A 15,353-nucleotide genomic window follows, 5' to 3' on the forward strand; every position below is an offset into this window, starting at 1 on the left:
CCCTCTCTCTTTCTCTCTGATCTCTCTTCCTCTTCCTCTCTACTTCTGATCTTCCTTTTCCTCTCTCTCTCTCTCTCTCTCTCTCTCTCTCTCTCTCTCTCTCTCTCCCTCCGAGTTTTGATGCCTCGCGGGTGCTCCTTCGGCAGGTGCAGCCGTATTATTCCCCAGATACCTGTATCGGGAAGTGACGCACCGCCACTGCAAGCCAACCAAATCAGAGTTCCTTGTTGGTGGGTATTAGTGTATTGCGAGAAACTGATCGACCGGGCCATTTGTTCATACTTATCTCCAACTTGTCCAAATACACATTCAAATAAAAACCAGACAAACTAGAAATAAAACACAGTTTCCCATATGTCTTATCTCTAATTTATTCAACGCCTCGATAGCAGCAAATGCAGCATGTTGAAGCCATTTGCATATAGTGCATGCTCTGCAACTGTTCCACTCCTTTGGTGCACGCTAAGCAGGCAGTTCTAACTGTATCTAGCGCCAAGCTCGTACCAAAGTCAGTGATTCTCTCGCACGCCCCAGCCAGACCCGTTCACACAATACACCTCCGGCAGCCAGTCAGCGGCCTTATAAGCTGTGCTGTGCCACCAGCGTCTGCCTACAGATCCGAGACAGCTGCAGTATGAAAAACAGATATATCACTCTCAGCACGCTTAGCAGCTCAGCATTGCCCGACAGCGAAACGGCACCCAACACAAACTGAGAACGAGGTGAGTGAGAATAGGGTAAGGGGCCATCTTATTGCTGGCACAAACCGTCGCCTATGAAGCGAGCACTCCAACCGCTAAACGGCTCTCGCATCTCAGACCCCACACCACCTTTCTTTGAGCAAATTCGTGAATGGACTCATCCATTTCGGGGAGTGGGCCTGACAGTGACATGGTCGCAGCGCTGGTGCCGAGGGTCACGCCAATGCAGAGCGTACACCGGTGATCTCACAATATACACAGCTCGCGGGCCGAGTTCGCACGTAGGTAAGTAGGTATGTTAGAAAAGAAGGGTGGCGTGACGCCGGGCTAGTCCGGGCGGCCGCCGCGCGGGCCGCCCACGCGCGCAGGTGAGCGCCGCGCCACTAGGATTGTCCGGCTCGGTTGAGCAGAGTTCGGCGCTGGAACCCGAGGAGCAGTCGCAAGGCGGCACGACATTGGATGCAGTAATAGCAGCGATGGTGCACACAGCGCTCTACAGTTCGACGCCGCGGTGAGACTCCAGTCACCACTCCAGTCCATCGTGATTTCATCAGTCCTCTGGCGAGACGATTGTGTACGCTCGCCTGTCTGATGCAGACCACCCACCCCCTCAGGTGCTCCCCTCACATATTGTGTCCCCTCCCCCACAGGTGCATACCCTCCCCACTCCCGTATCCTCGATTGCTTGTTCCATTTTATGTAGCAGTGCTCCCACGTTCACTGCAAGCCCTTTGGAATGAGCGAGTGAGTGGGATGATGATGCTTCCCATCCCAAAGGGAACCTTAACTGCGTTGTTATGCCTGTTAGAAAGTGTATGAAAGTGTATTGTTTCATTAGCCTGAAAAAAACACAGCTGGCGATATTTCCTAAGTTAAACTGGCCTCAAAAGAACAGTTAGTTGTTCTATAGAACACCGCCGCCAAGAACAGAACGAATAAAGCGAAAATTTGAATGCATGAACGTTGAACAATTAATGAACAGGTTGCATGTTGTGAACCATGTGCCTTGCTATGCCCCGGTTGCAGTGAAATATCGCCTGTCAGCGCCGTTCCCCGAGCCATGACATTTATCAAACACTGCTAACGTATAATTACACGGTGCTCCATGTCCCATTTGTCCTATTCCAGCGGGGAAAGTTCATATCACGACCCGTCCCCCCCCCCCACCATACCGGTAAAACGGGACCCCAGTATCACTACCCCGTTAGGCCCCCAGATACCCCATCAAAGGGTCACTATCCTTTCAGACATCCCCTCCAGCCTATCCCACTAACCGAGGCTGTGCCGAAATGTCTGCCACCGCTCCACCCAGGGGTATGGTGCTGCTGCCACACCATCGCCTCTGTATACTCAACACGCGCCGAATACAGTGGCTCCATACAAAAATACTTATAAAAACGCCGCGCTGCCGACGCCGGCCCGGCCGCGGATGGTGAGCGGCGGCGGCGGCGGACCGACGCTACGGTGTGCCTACTTCTTCACAAACGGCACCAGGCCCTCAGCCACCTTGTCGCTGACGTGCAGGTAGATGATCCAGTACATGAGGTTGAAGCAGATGAACGTCACGGGGAACACGATCCTCGAATATTTGTCCACATCCGAGGGACTGCAGCCCAACAGCTTGTTGACCTTCTTGCTCTTCAACAGCGCTGTGAAAAGAGACGATACAATTCAGGACACGAATGCCATACCTGATCAATGATCATTGCTCATACATAGGACCACTTGCAAAAAAAGAGAGATAATTTACCAAGTACAGCACTGGGGGTCTAAACCACTGTCAAACCGCTGGTCTAGGGAGAACTGTTCGATCGAGAGGTGACTGTCGTTCTCGGTGAGGCGAGGAGGGGGCTGGTCCCCCGACTGTCAGTCCCGGGCCACCCACCCGCCCGACGGGGATGGTCCCGCGACTCTCAGTCCCGCCGGAGAGGACCGCTCGGTCACGGGACCAGCACTAATTACCCGGCCTGTACGGAGCGCCAGTCAGCGCCGGCACAAATCGGATTACCATATCAATGCGCCGTGATTGAGGAGACGACCAGTCGCAGCGGCGGAACGCGAGCGCCAGAGTTCGGCGCAGGCGCGGCGAGACAGGCGCAGATTGATATCAAACGTGATTCGGTCAGAAGCTATGAGAGCTCACTCTTTTTGTTTGTTTATTTACACGGCGCAACGGCGTAGTATTTCCTCCATATCATTCTTTTTACTGCTGCTGTTTTCATCTTATGTCATGTTTAGCTACTGCGCTGACTGCCATGTATGATAAGTGGTGACGTCCGTGTCATCATCAGTCCGGGGACTGACCAAAAGGAACTGTACACGTATCACACTTGTAGTGACTGCATAACGTCTCGCCGCCGCTCGCCGTTGACTCACACGCCATGTTGGCCGACTCCTCGTCATGCCTCCCGCCGTTTATGGTGTTCTCCAGAATGCAGCCCTTCGAGTGGGCCTTCGGATCGTGCACCTTGAACCTCACCTCCTGTGGGACACGTACAAAATCGTAAACATCATAACTTTATAATCAGCTGCGCTTTTATTAGGATACCCTGAAACTTTTTAATTGACACCACTATTGAAGGTTAACCACAGGTTTCATTGCACCCTCATCACAAACTTCAACAGCGAGAGATCGTGCTCTAGAAATTATGAAGAAAAGTAAAGATTTAATAATTTAATTTCCTGCAGCTTAATATCTATTCATATAAACTAGGTCAGCAATCACACTTCATTGGATTTCGCGCCGAGGCCCGCCTAGATCAAGCTGAGGCGCGAGTTCGCTGTGATAAGCTGAGCTCCGGTGTGTGTTCGAGATACTTACGCAGGTGTGCGCCTCTCGATGGTCGGCGCAGGGCTGCGGGCCGCACTGGTACGAGTGGGTGCCGTGGCCGCCGTGGTGGGCGCCGTGACCCGAGTGGCCCCGCCGCAGTGTACTCATCTGCGCGGCACAGGCGGCACGGGTCACAGCAACGCTCAATAACTGCACACAAGACATGCAGCTTTACAATATCCAAACACCGCACGGGCCGAACACAGACATTAGACACAGCCCGACCGAGCTTAGAAACAGCCAGGACAGGCTGGTCATAATATCCGCAGAACAGCGCTGTAAGTCACAAAGACTCACATATAATCGGCACTCGATGGAACACAATGTCTCATATGCGTGAGTCGTCGGTCAAAGATGTCTCGCAGTGTCTCAGCTAGCCTGACTGCAGTGAGCAGCGACATCTGCAGCCTAGTATCTCTCCAGTGCCGCCGGCTCTGTACCTATCCTCTCAGGCCGCCGATAGCGCCACCGGAGCCGTCCTTCCGAGCCCACAGCGCCCTCTGCGCCCGTCCCGAACCGGTAGCATCTCACCAACCAGGCGACCAAATGCCAGCTGAGACCGAAATCTATCGTAGACCTAATACTCTTGGCAGTAGATGCCTATACGTATAACGAAAGCAGGAAATGGTGCTCATTTTGGTGAAGCCTTTTGATCTTTTTGTAAAGGTGTACTCTTTATGTTCCGGGATTATTGTAATTAACTGCCAGCTTTCCAGCTGCGACATCTCTATGTTATTCATTGTTTCATTCCAGCCATAATTCCAGCCTCGTCTGTCAATCCAGTCCATCCCCAGCACCCGCACACCCTGAGCTCTAGCCTCAGTCTCCACCAGCGCAGTATGACTCACAGCAGATTTGGACGTGTGCTCGTCGGCCATGACCATGGCTGTGTGGTCACGAACGTCCCGCTGCATCTTCTCGATGGCCATTTTCTGGATGGCCATCAGTCGCGTGCGCCGCATGCCGATCCTCTTGGCAATGTAGCCCACGTAGGCGTACTCTGCCGGCAGAAACGACACCAGGATAAGTCAGTGTCGGAGAGGGGCTCGATAGACGGGTCAGAACCTTGATTGACAGACCAGGGTCAAAGGTCATCGACGGTCGACGGATCAGGGTGGAGAGGGGCTCGATAGACGGGTCGGGGATGGAGAGAACCCTCCATAGGTAGGCCAGCGTTGAAAAGTCCCGCGATCGGTGAGTCTATGCCGAGGAGGGTCCTCGAGAAACGCCTCAGAGCGAGAAAGGCTCGGCGAAAAACGCCTCAGTGTTGGAGAGTGTCTGCAGAAAACGCCTCAGTGCCGGGGAGGATCGTCAAAAAACTCCTCAGTTCACAGGAAGGTCTCTGATCGGCGGGTCAACGCCGTCAGTGGGCGTGAAATTGGCGGCCGCCAGACGGAAAACCGAAATCCGCGGCTAGCGGCGCCGATTGGACAGGGCCTGAAGTGGCTGAGTGGGTTTTCGGAGCACCAACACCGGGGATCAAACGAGGGCCGCCCCGTCCTGAGCAGATGAGAATTGGATAAGCCGCTTGGGCGTTGGGGAGTTTCAAATGATAAATATACGGACCAAACATTGTGTGCCAAGCCTTCATATGGTGCGCACAGCGCAATGCACATGTTACGAACAGTCAATGCGACACATTTAGAAAACACAGACGCATCTTTTCGCAGTCTGACTAATATCCTAACACGTTTCTGTACATACCATTATTTGGTGAGAGCAATTACAGAGCCTTGTTTGCGCTCGGTTTAGGACAAATTAGGGTTAAGAAGCTATTCTCACTTACGTGCGGTAAAGTAACATCGACATGAAATGAAAGATGTGCCAACTGTTCTTATTAAAGCCCCAAAGTTTGATTGATAAGTAATTTGACTAATTTGACTAATAAACTGGGTCATGAATCAGAGCATTGATTAAGTGCGAGGATAAGACCACTGGTGCAGCTTTAACTGCGTTATGGATGTCTCATGCCGTCGATTATAATCTAATTTATCCATGCAGATATTCCTATCAAATAATTCTTCGTAATCAGGACTTGTCCTTGCCAACGAAGCTTGAAATTAGCTCATATATTTATCTTCAGAAGGGCTTAGGATTAAAGAGGTGGCTAGTCTTTATATCCTAGTCCATTAGCATGTAGAATATGACCAGAACTCCCAATGCGCCTGCCTTCTTTGTTACAAGAATGTTACAACCAAAAATCAATTAGAAGGGAGGAAAAACAGTGTCACTATTATAGTCGATCATGTACAGACAATTATCAAGCGCTTGGGCAATCTTAACCATTCGAGACAAACATTTTTCAATAGCAGCCATTAGCCAACAAATAACAACAAATAGTATCAAAACCAATTTCTTTATATAAACCGACTTTGCAAACTTTCATAAAAGGTTTGTGAACATCCGAAATATGTCTGTTAGTGGCAGCACCATAGGAACCCCGTCGTGTACCACGTCAACCGACAGCAGGCACTTGGAGCGGTGACGAAGTTGCCGGGCCATATCGTGACATGATTATGTTCGACAACAATCGGCACATAACTCTTTTGATAGTAGCCCGCTGTGTTGAACTACATGGCTGCCGTGACAGCTGTAATATATATATATATATATCCAGCTACATCACATCAGCATGGGTCATATACTCCGATGCTGAGTGGCTTGAGATGTACTAACTTATGAATTGCTGCAAACTTCGGATGCTTTTCAAAGGGCAACTGCTTCTACTGCTTTGATCTATAAGCAAATTTAGATAAACAAATATATTGCTACACAATTCAAATAACCGCCGTTGGCGGGGATCATAATTAAAACAGTAATCAAGTTTTAGCCGAAGTGTCTGGCATGGTCTCGCCATTTATATTCAACAATCAAGATAACACTCGTAAAGAAAATGTGGCTCATTGAGAAGTTAGAGATGCTTACCTAAGAGAGATGCAAACACCATGACGAAACAGGTTCCCATGTAGACGTCAATGGCCTTGATGTAGGAGATCTTGGGCAGGGCTGCGTTTGTGGATGACATGAGGGTGGTCATGGTGAGCACGGTTGTTACTCCCAAAGACACTCGGGCAGGCGTGGCGTTGCGATTCAGCCAGAAGCTCACCTGAAAATGGAAACGTTCGCATTGTAATTGCTAGGTTGTGCGTTCCGACCCCCACCGGACACGATTTGGTAGCCGAGGTCTGTGACGTCAGCCGGGCGTGAAGTTTTCCCTTCACCATAGGCTTCACACACAAACTGGCCGAAGTTCATGCCAGGATAGCCCGGCTTGAAAGTGCAAAAATGATTAAATTTTGCCCTCAATAGATTCATTGCTTCATTTTATAACTAAAAACGTCCGTTATTAGGCCTCAATGAAGGTAAAAAGTACTCAAAATCGAAGTTCAAGAAGATGCTGTCCGAGCACAATCTGGTAACATCACGTGACCTCTTTTAAGCAGAATGTATATAATGCAAGGATGTTATTACACGATTGCTGCCTAAAACATCATAAATAATACGCTTGTAACATTTATTGCTTCTGTTTGAGTCATAACATTGCAAAACGCAAAGTTTATCATGGCAGTCACGTGACCAAAGGTATAGCAGGGGTTGGGACAAGCACTCAAAGGATTTCAAGTTTTTTAATTAAATTATATAAGTTTCATGATGAAATTGAAAGAATGTATTTTTTCCTAATGAAATACAAATTTTCGTATGTAAAATATTTTCCTTATGGGCGAAATTCTCCATATAAGAAATGTCAGTGACGTCACCAGGGCTTTACTCAAAACATCCGACCAACATCCGACCTACCTGTTTCTTATAGGTATCTTGGTGCGTTCATTTGGAACAACATTATTTGTGGTTATTTTTGTATGCTTGTGTTTCTAATTGGGATCCCCGCTGCTTACAGTAGTCTCCATTGATGATGATTGAATATTTTTTCATTGCATTATTCCACGCAATGCATGAAGAAGTGTGATGTCCACAGCCTATTTTACTTTCTGATACCTTTAAACTAAAGCAAATCTGATTTTATCACAATTTCTTTTCATAGAAAATATGGATAAGTCTATTCAAACATCCGTCCGTATGATGGGACATTGAGATGCTCTATCGATTTGTTCGATTTTACCATATTTCATGAGGAATTATTTTAGTGCTGAACTGCCCAAATGGCAGGCTTCTCGAAGACGTGTGGGCGCCCAGTTAAGTATGATTCACGGACGATCTATCTTGCTTAATGTTTTTGTCCGGGGCAGCGGCCGCGAGAGGCCGTCGATTTGTGGTCGGAGGACCAATACCGGGCCGAGAATGGCCGACCACTCCAACTGATGGTGGAGCAGAGACCCCTGTGAGAAATCGCCTGACGATGGCACATTGTGGCCACCCAGTGGTTACCACCCAGCTGTCGATCTGCTCTGATCCGCTGCCGACACAATCCTGATCAGCACTCCTTTAAAAAGATAAGCGCTTATTTATAGTCTTCACATCGATCTCTAGTCGTAGCTTCAAGATAAATCGATTTCGATGCGTTATAACAGCCCAACATTTTGCCTGATACAGCGCACCCATTCAGTGAGAGCTGTCTCCGTTGAAGGGGTCGACGAACTAGCCTGACAGAAACAGTGAACATCAAACTCCGGCAGTGTCAAGAGCACACACTCCAACCGCCGTCGCCTGCCGCAGCGCTATCACGTAAGCGTTAGGCTGTCGGCAGGCGCCGCGCCGCCTGGCGCCCAGTCTTTACCTGTGAGGTAGGCTGTGCCGCCGCACTCAACTGTGCTGCGGTACAGTCTACCAGTGCAGTGATGTGGTTCTGCGATCGAGCTCGGGTGGCCGGACGTCGTTGTAAATGGAGAAGTTGATACGAATGGAAATAAAGATACACTGATTTATCAAAAATATTACTTTTGCTTTTCTTGATATCACTTTTCAGCAACGGTGTACGTTTATGTGTGCACCGTCACGTCTAATGTCTTAAAAGCTTGACGGTATGGAGACGGTAAAGTGCGTATTGTAGGTACATACCTATTACCTATATTTGGCATCAGAGATCAGGGGTGGGAAACAAGCAAACGGTTATACAAAAAGAAAATAGCACATGATCCTTATCCACTCTTTTGAACTAATAAGGTATTTCTGCAGTCTGACTCACCGTAAGCAAATGCAACTTAAAACAAAACAAAATATGAAATTACCTATAAATGATGACCGAACAATGTTTCGATCATGCTCCAGAACACACGTGTTCAAGGATGGCATTTATGCGTGCTCTCTAGAACTCACCCATGATATGATGACGATGAGACTTGACGGCACGTACATCTGGATCAGGTAGTAGCCCATGGAGCGCTCAAACTGGATTTCCAACGCCAGACGGGAGTAGTTTCCTGGACGGAACAGCCGCACGGTTAGGTCAGTTCCAGTCCGAATTATCAGAGAAGGCGTCAGTGGTCAGAGGTGCCCTCAATACACGTGAGACAATTATTGTGATACTGTATCATGCTGCTTCGAGGTGATCCACAATGCTGTGAAAATGCGACAATCTGATTCACCAAAACCTGCGATTATCACTGATCACGATCATTGCAAAGAGACGAGTAACTGCTAACGACTGTGGGACAGCTAACACAGCACAGCAAAATGCGAGGCAGAACAGCAAGCACGCTACACAGCAATGCATGCAACATACGCATGCCTGTGCTTGTGTGGCTGCATGCCTTCGCCCATCTGTGTGTTAGCTATGTATGGGACACCTTATTGAGCCCGTTGATTGTCTGAGACCATCTAAAACACACACCGGTGTTCCCCCTACAGCATATGAGGGTGGCGGCGTGGTGGGTTGTATGGACACCACTGGTGTGTGGACCACTATTATCTCGACCATCATGTCAACTGATACTGTCTGACTGGGAGCGGGGGGGGGGGGGGGCAGCTAGCTCGCCAATCTCCATGCCTCCTTGCAGCGCCGTCAGCGACCACTCGCTGTTTTTAGTGGGTCGATTCCATTAGACTTTTAGATTCGAATTCTATTTGAATCGCTTTGCCTTTCCACGGGGTGATTTTCTGCTATGGCTTCAGAGCGAGCGAAGAGGCAATGAAGGCAAGAAGTTAACGCTCCATTCAGGCGAAATCATTTATGCACGTTGCATAAAATAGTAAATGTTATTTCTTATATTCTTCCCTCGATAGCGTCTGCTTGAGTGACACAATTATCGAGGCCCTTATGTATGCGGTGGCTTTTTGTCGTGAAAAGACGATTTGGATTGCATCGCAATTAGAAAGCAAAATGCAGAATTTAAATTATTTTGTGACATATTTATCACACATTCTTCTTTGATATATTGTATTTGACCGACCTCATTACCATGACTTCGATAGCAGCCAACACTTGACAATGCTCGGGCGTTTTCTTTTCACCTGGGGTAGAATCCAGCCACCAAAAACAGCGGGCCTTTAGTCGTCTATTTGATCACGCAATACATGATCGAATATAGGAGCGGTGTCGAGTCGACTGAGATCTATCTATGACGGTCGGTCTATGATTATCGCAACGCCTTCAACGACATGAGGGCGAGGCGACAACGTCGTCGGAGCAACTGGTATGGGGCAGAGGCCGTCGCCACAGCACATCAGCGCCGGGGGATATATTAATGACATCGGAAGGCCCGGCGCAATTACCGCGCAACTGGGCGTAGTATGGCACTCAGGGCGAGACGGGCGGCGGCCATCAGAGCCATTACCGCGGCGCGCCGCGCCCACTGGCGACACTTTGTCCGTGACACCGCGCGCCGCCGAGCGGGTTCCTTTGTCCGTCACACACTCGCCGAGATGCTTTGTCCGTGAAGGCCGAGACCGGCTCGTTGGCGAGCTGCTGATGTTACTTTGTGACGCCCTCAGTGGGGAAACTTTGCCGGTGCTCTCTCAGTGGCGTCCTGCACTCAGTGACTCCGCGGCGCTCCCTATGGCAGGCCACTCTCCGTCTCTGTCTGCCCGCTCGGCAGTTATGTCGCTACGGCCACTGGCTCTGGGGCGCCGTGTTTTAGTGTCGGCCGCCACTCACGCTCACACCAGTTCGGGAACAGTGACTGACGGCTCGGCGCGCGACGGAACGTGCCCGCCAGCTCCGCGGCACTCCCAGTTCGCTCAGAGGCGGTGTGACGTCAAAGTGGCCGCCCGGGAACAGAGAGCCAGCAGCCTCACCGGACGTTTAAAGCCCTCATATCCGGCCGACGGTGAATATATTTTGTTATTTGATTTATTTGTGGACGCACACAATAGCAAGATTTTCAGAGCCAATTAACGGTAGACTGCATCCAATGGAGTCGTAATGGGATTCGTAATGAGAAACCATGGGCTCAGTAAGAGCGGACCCTGCTGATTTTTGCAGCACGTTTGCCTCTTTACTGTTTAGGCTCACCTTTCATGAGGCAAACTACAGCGTTCGTGACATGGATGGATAAAGCTGAAAAAAACGTATGGGTTTTTTTACCATTGACGCAAATTATTTTGACACAGCTTGCTGCGCAGCGTCAGTTCTTTGACTAATCTTCACGGTGGCTAAGAAGGTAATTTTATGGTTTCCTCACGCTTGTCAACCTCAGAAGCCTCGCAAAATGTTGCATCGGCTCGGCCTGTCAAACACAACACTGTGCCCACCTGGGGAGCGAGCGGTGTCTTAAAGACTACACCGAGTAGAGGGGATCAAAGTGCCCGTTCATGTCGCCGAGCTCGCCGCCGTTCCCGACGTGTTGCCAGTTCGGTAGCTACATGTAGCCAGAGTTCTGTGATTCTCGCTCCCCGTTGCTGTGTCAACACGCCATGGTGTTATGTCAACATTGCACAATGAAAGGTCATGGGGCGAGTTAAAAGGCTACGTGGCTGTCCCCACCTGTTTCTTTGTTAACTGAATTACTGATGTAATTTCAGAGGCCGTGCAAATGACCTATGCACACTGCATATTATGTAGTACAACCTTCATGTTTCTCTTTTAACGAATACTCGTACATTTAATTAATGAGCTTCATCAAAACTAGATGTGGTGTTTAAATAAACAAGACGTCAGAACACTAATTTTTACTAATAAAGATTGAGCATTGTGCAATGAATAATGCTGATACATTTGCCAACTTTATGCCCTGAAACCGACCACCATTGCACGCTTTGGACAATCTAAGATCAGATTCAGCCAAGCTGTGTGCCTATGCCCGATCGGAGGGAAGGAAGGGCAGGGAGGGTCTGCACGTGGGCTGTTGGGGCTCGGCCCAGCAATGCCCCTGAACTCCGCAGTGCAGATGGAATCCATCGTATTTAGCAGAGGATTATGGGCGGTTCAGTACCAACTAAGCGGTTCGGGCAGTAGATGAAGCCGGCTCCAGATCAGCCTGGCAGCAGCGGGCGGCCCCAGCACTCACACAACGAACAGAGAGCTCGAGGGTAGGCAATAGGCGATAGGCATGCAGCCAGAAGCACGACATGCAGTCAGTTGAGGCAAACAGGCGTGCAGGTCATTCGTCGGCCATTGATTTGACAAGTCTAGCACGAACGGTGCTCCGGAAACCGATCAACACAACCCGCTGGTGAATCACAGTGTGCTATTGAAACTTGAAAGAAATTAAATTATAGCCATTGCGCGACCAATGACCGTTGAATTATGGGCAATTGATTAGCGACTTCAAAGCTGCGCGATTAAGCTAATGGCAGCCGATCTAAGAAATGACGCTAATTAATGCAGTGGTAGGTTGAGAAATGATTTTGTTTCTCTCAAGTTTCATACAAGGGCGGATTTATTTTACCTGGTTCATTTACGAAATTTTGTTATCCTAAGTGTTTTTAAAAACTGTTATGTATACCAGCGTTATGATAATTCTGGTGTTCTTGGTGTTCACTTGTCTGATTATGCACACACGTAAAAGGAAGACTACAATCTTATTCATGACGCAAGCATTTGCTAAGTTTTTGAGTGTCACATAATCTATGTTCCGGAACACAAGGGAAATAAAGCATAGTTTAACCCGCGCACCGACGGGGGGGGGGCGGATATCCGCCCCCCCCCTGAGGTTTTTCGCGAATAGCGGGAAAACCGCGGCGCGTAGCGCCGCGAAATTTGGTATGACTATAACCTCATCAATTTTACACATGGTGTGCAGGTTTGAACCTCCTAACTTTTAAGGTCAGGTCACCAGGTCACTTTGAATGACCCAACCTCAAGTCACTTTTTTGCAACTTTGTCACCGTGCCAGAGCTACAGTAGATGTCGGAGGCCTTTGAAAGTCGCAGGATATTATTAGGTCATTAGTAGCTACAATTTGCATATCTCGGAATTTTGATATCGGTGACCTAAGGTCAGGTCAATTTCGCGACCTCCCCATTATAAGTCAATGGGGGAAAAATCAACTCCCTGTTTTTACCACTAAAACGGGTCGGAATGGCCCCATATACCATACATGACTTCATATACGATCAACCTTCACTACCTTGAGGTCTGTTTTGCTGTTGGGCAGCTGTGAGGTCATGTGACGTCATCAAAGGTCACCAAAGGTTTTTGGCCAATAACTCCGTACAGGAACAAGATACAGACGCGTGGATGGTCTCATTGTGTTCAGCTCGTCAAGACGCATCGAATGATATACATGATGACCTCGAGGTCACGTGACCTGAGGTCAACCTTTGACCTTGACCTTTCGAGGTCAACATATATATCATTCGATGCGGATTGACGAGAGGATCACGATGATGCCCTTAGTTTGTTCCTATCTTGACTAATTCGAAAGTTATTCGAGAAAAACTCTCTCCATATCTAGCGCCGCCATTTTGACTTTTTCGACCCCTGTGACGTCATCTTTGACCTGACCTGAAAATGACCTTAGTAAAAATTGTAGATCTTGGCCGTCCGTATCCGATGCCGTTTACCGCTTGTCGCTATCTTGCTTCGTTCTCGAGATCTCAGGTGGGGGGCGGTCATCCGCCCCCCCCCCGTCGGTACTAAGTTGGCGCAGACCCCCGTCGGTGCGCGGGTTAAGATGGCATTCAATAAATAAATTAACACAACTATGAGTCGTTCAATGCACAAATGAATAACAACGGTACAATCCGCCCCTGTTTTTAATTAGTGACAGATACTGCCGAAATGTTGCACAGTGTACAAAACAAAAAATACAAGACTCAACAGAACTTCAACCTCTTTTAAAGTGCAGTTGGGCAGCTCTATGAAAAAGAGAAGCTACTCGTCAAGAAATCTTTCACACCATAAAACTCCAATTACTAGGTCATTTTGTAAGTTTACTTACTGAGCTTTGTAAAGAACATTTGCGACATTTCAACGATCCTATAGACCATATCACCATTTCGTAATAAATGGGGAATGACGCTTTCGACGTGCACTGAAGCAAACAACGTGCTTCCAAAATTACAATACAAGTCAGAGGGCAAAACGCTGTCTGAAATGGTTTGTATTCTCTCCCCTGAGATTGAGATACCACACCACGCCTCCACACAGGCGGACCCGGCCTTAGTCCCACGTGCTGGGCCGATCCACCAACCCGCACCCCGAACGGCAGACCGCCCGGGGCCCCCTGACGCGGATTGGCCAGACGCCAGTCACGTGACAGGGGCGTCACAGACTCACAGCCGTCTATAATGGCGGAACACAGGCGAGAGTTTATAGCACCGTAAGGTCAAATGTGCGATTATGCAGTAGGGGAAGCGGGGGTAGCACCGCCATGTGGGAAACACCGCCATCCTCTCTATCGGCAAAACTCTGAATTGTAAATGTAAGCACCCGCCATTTCGGTGTCCGAACGGAAACAGGACGCCGCGTGAGGTAAGTTTCGCTAAGATTTATTTGATTTTGAGATCGCAATTGCCCATTTTGTGAATTTCAAACCATCGTTGTAATCATTTGGCATGTTTTAGCAGCAAGTAAGTGGTCATTTCAAGTCAAAATGCCTTGATTTTTACGTTAAATTTGAGGGCATGAAGAAAGGAATTACAGAAGAATCGCGTCCCGGCTTGTTTTGCTGTCGGGGCGTTGTCGGTCCATGACTGTGTGTGGGGTAACACCGCCATGCTCGGCGGTGCTACCCCAAGGGGTGGCAAAATGGATAAAGCCGCAATGATGATTCACTCAGCTCGGAGAAGAGCTTTAGTTAGGCCGCAAACGTCGTCTGTTTTTTAACCTCACGTTTGACTTCACTGGATGTTTCGAAATAAACGTGAATTTGTCATGCTTTGTATGCATATTGTCCGCAACAAACAGTCTGATCTGTGACAAACTAACAACCAACTCTTGTGTGTCTTATACGAGTTCGAGTTACTATTTCAGACAGCAGTAACGCTTCCAAGGGTGGCTGTCACCGTAAGGCCGATCTGTGGATAACATCGCCATCAGTGGCGGTGCTACCCGCACATTTTTTGGAGGACGGAAAATGCAGGACTTGTTTTCAATGTCTGTAAAGTAGCGAAATTTTATAATGGAGCACTGGAAACTATGCCAACATGTAGGAAAATATTCCTACTTTCACAGGAATGCAAAAGAGCTTCGTTTTTACTACGCATATCAGCTCGGTGAGCAGAAATGCTTAAGGTGGCGGTGCTCTCCCCGCTTCCCCTACGAACATTGCACAAAGCATAATACATATCGGTTAAGTATTACCAAAATGAAAAGTTAACGCCTACAGATTCTGCAATTTATATTCTGTGCATATCGATCTCATTCAGCTATCCCGCTTCTTGAGGAGGGCCTAAATGGCAGCGCAGGACCTGAATTTTGTTCATCTCTACGATAGAGTTATTTTCATAACACAATCATTGCAGTCACGTTACAAACTCACAGT

General features: G+C 48.5%; 1 protein-coding gene across 4 annotated transcripts in view; it reads right to left on the minus strand.

The window, feature by feature from the left end:
- Window positions 1–224: 224 nt before the first annotated feature.
- LOC122385462 (gamma-aminobutyric acid receptor subunit beta-like) overlaps window positions 225–15,353 on the minus strand; it is an 83,291-nt gene continuing 68,162 nt past the window's right edge. For all 4 annotated transcript variants that reach the window (XM_043373795.1, XM_043373787.1, XM_043373777.1 and 1 more), the window contains 6 exons: window positions 8,806–8,909; window positions 6,457–6,637; window positions 4,380–4,531; window positions 3,523–3,639; window positions 3,078–3,183; window positions 225–2,350 (listed from right to left, as the gene is read on the minus strand). In XM_043373795.1, coding sequence (XP_043229730.1) covers window positions 2,172–2,350; window positions 3,078–3,183; window positions 3,523–3,639; window positions 4,380–4,531; window positions 6,457–6,637; window positions 8,806–8,909 — 839 coding nt within the window. In that variant the 3' untranslated portion in view covers window positions 225–2,171. The remainder of the gene's footprint in view (window positions 2,351–3,077; window positions 3,184–3,522; window positions 3,640–4,379; window positions 4,532–6,456; window positions 6,638–8,805; window positions 8,910–15,353) is intronic.

This window comes from Amphibalanus amphitrite, unplaced genomic scaffold (assembly GCF_019059575.1).
Source record: "Amphibalanus amphitrite isolate SeventyFive unplaced genomic scaffold, NRLGWU_Aamphi_draft 000015F_arrow, whole genome shotgun sequence".
Classification (NCBI taxonomy): domain Eukaryota; kingdom Metazoa; phylum Arthropoda; class Thecostraca; order Balanomorpha; family Balanidae; genus Amphibalanus; species Amphibalanus amphitrite.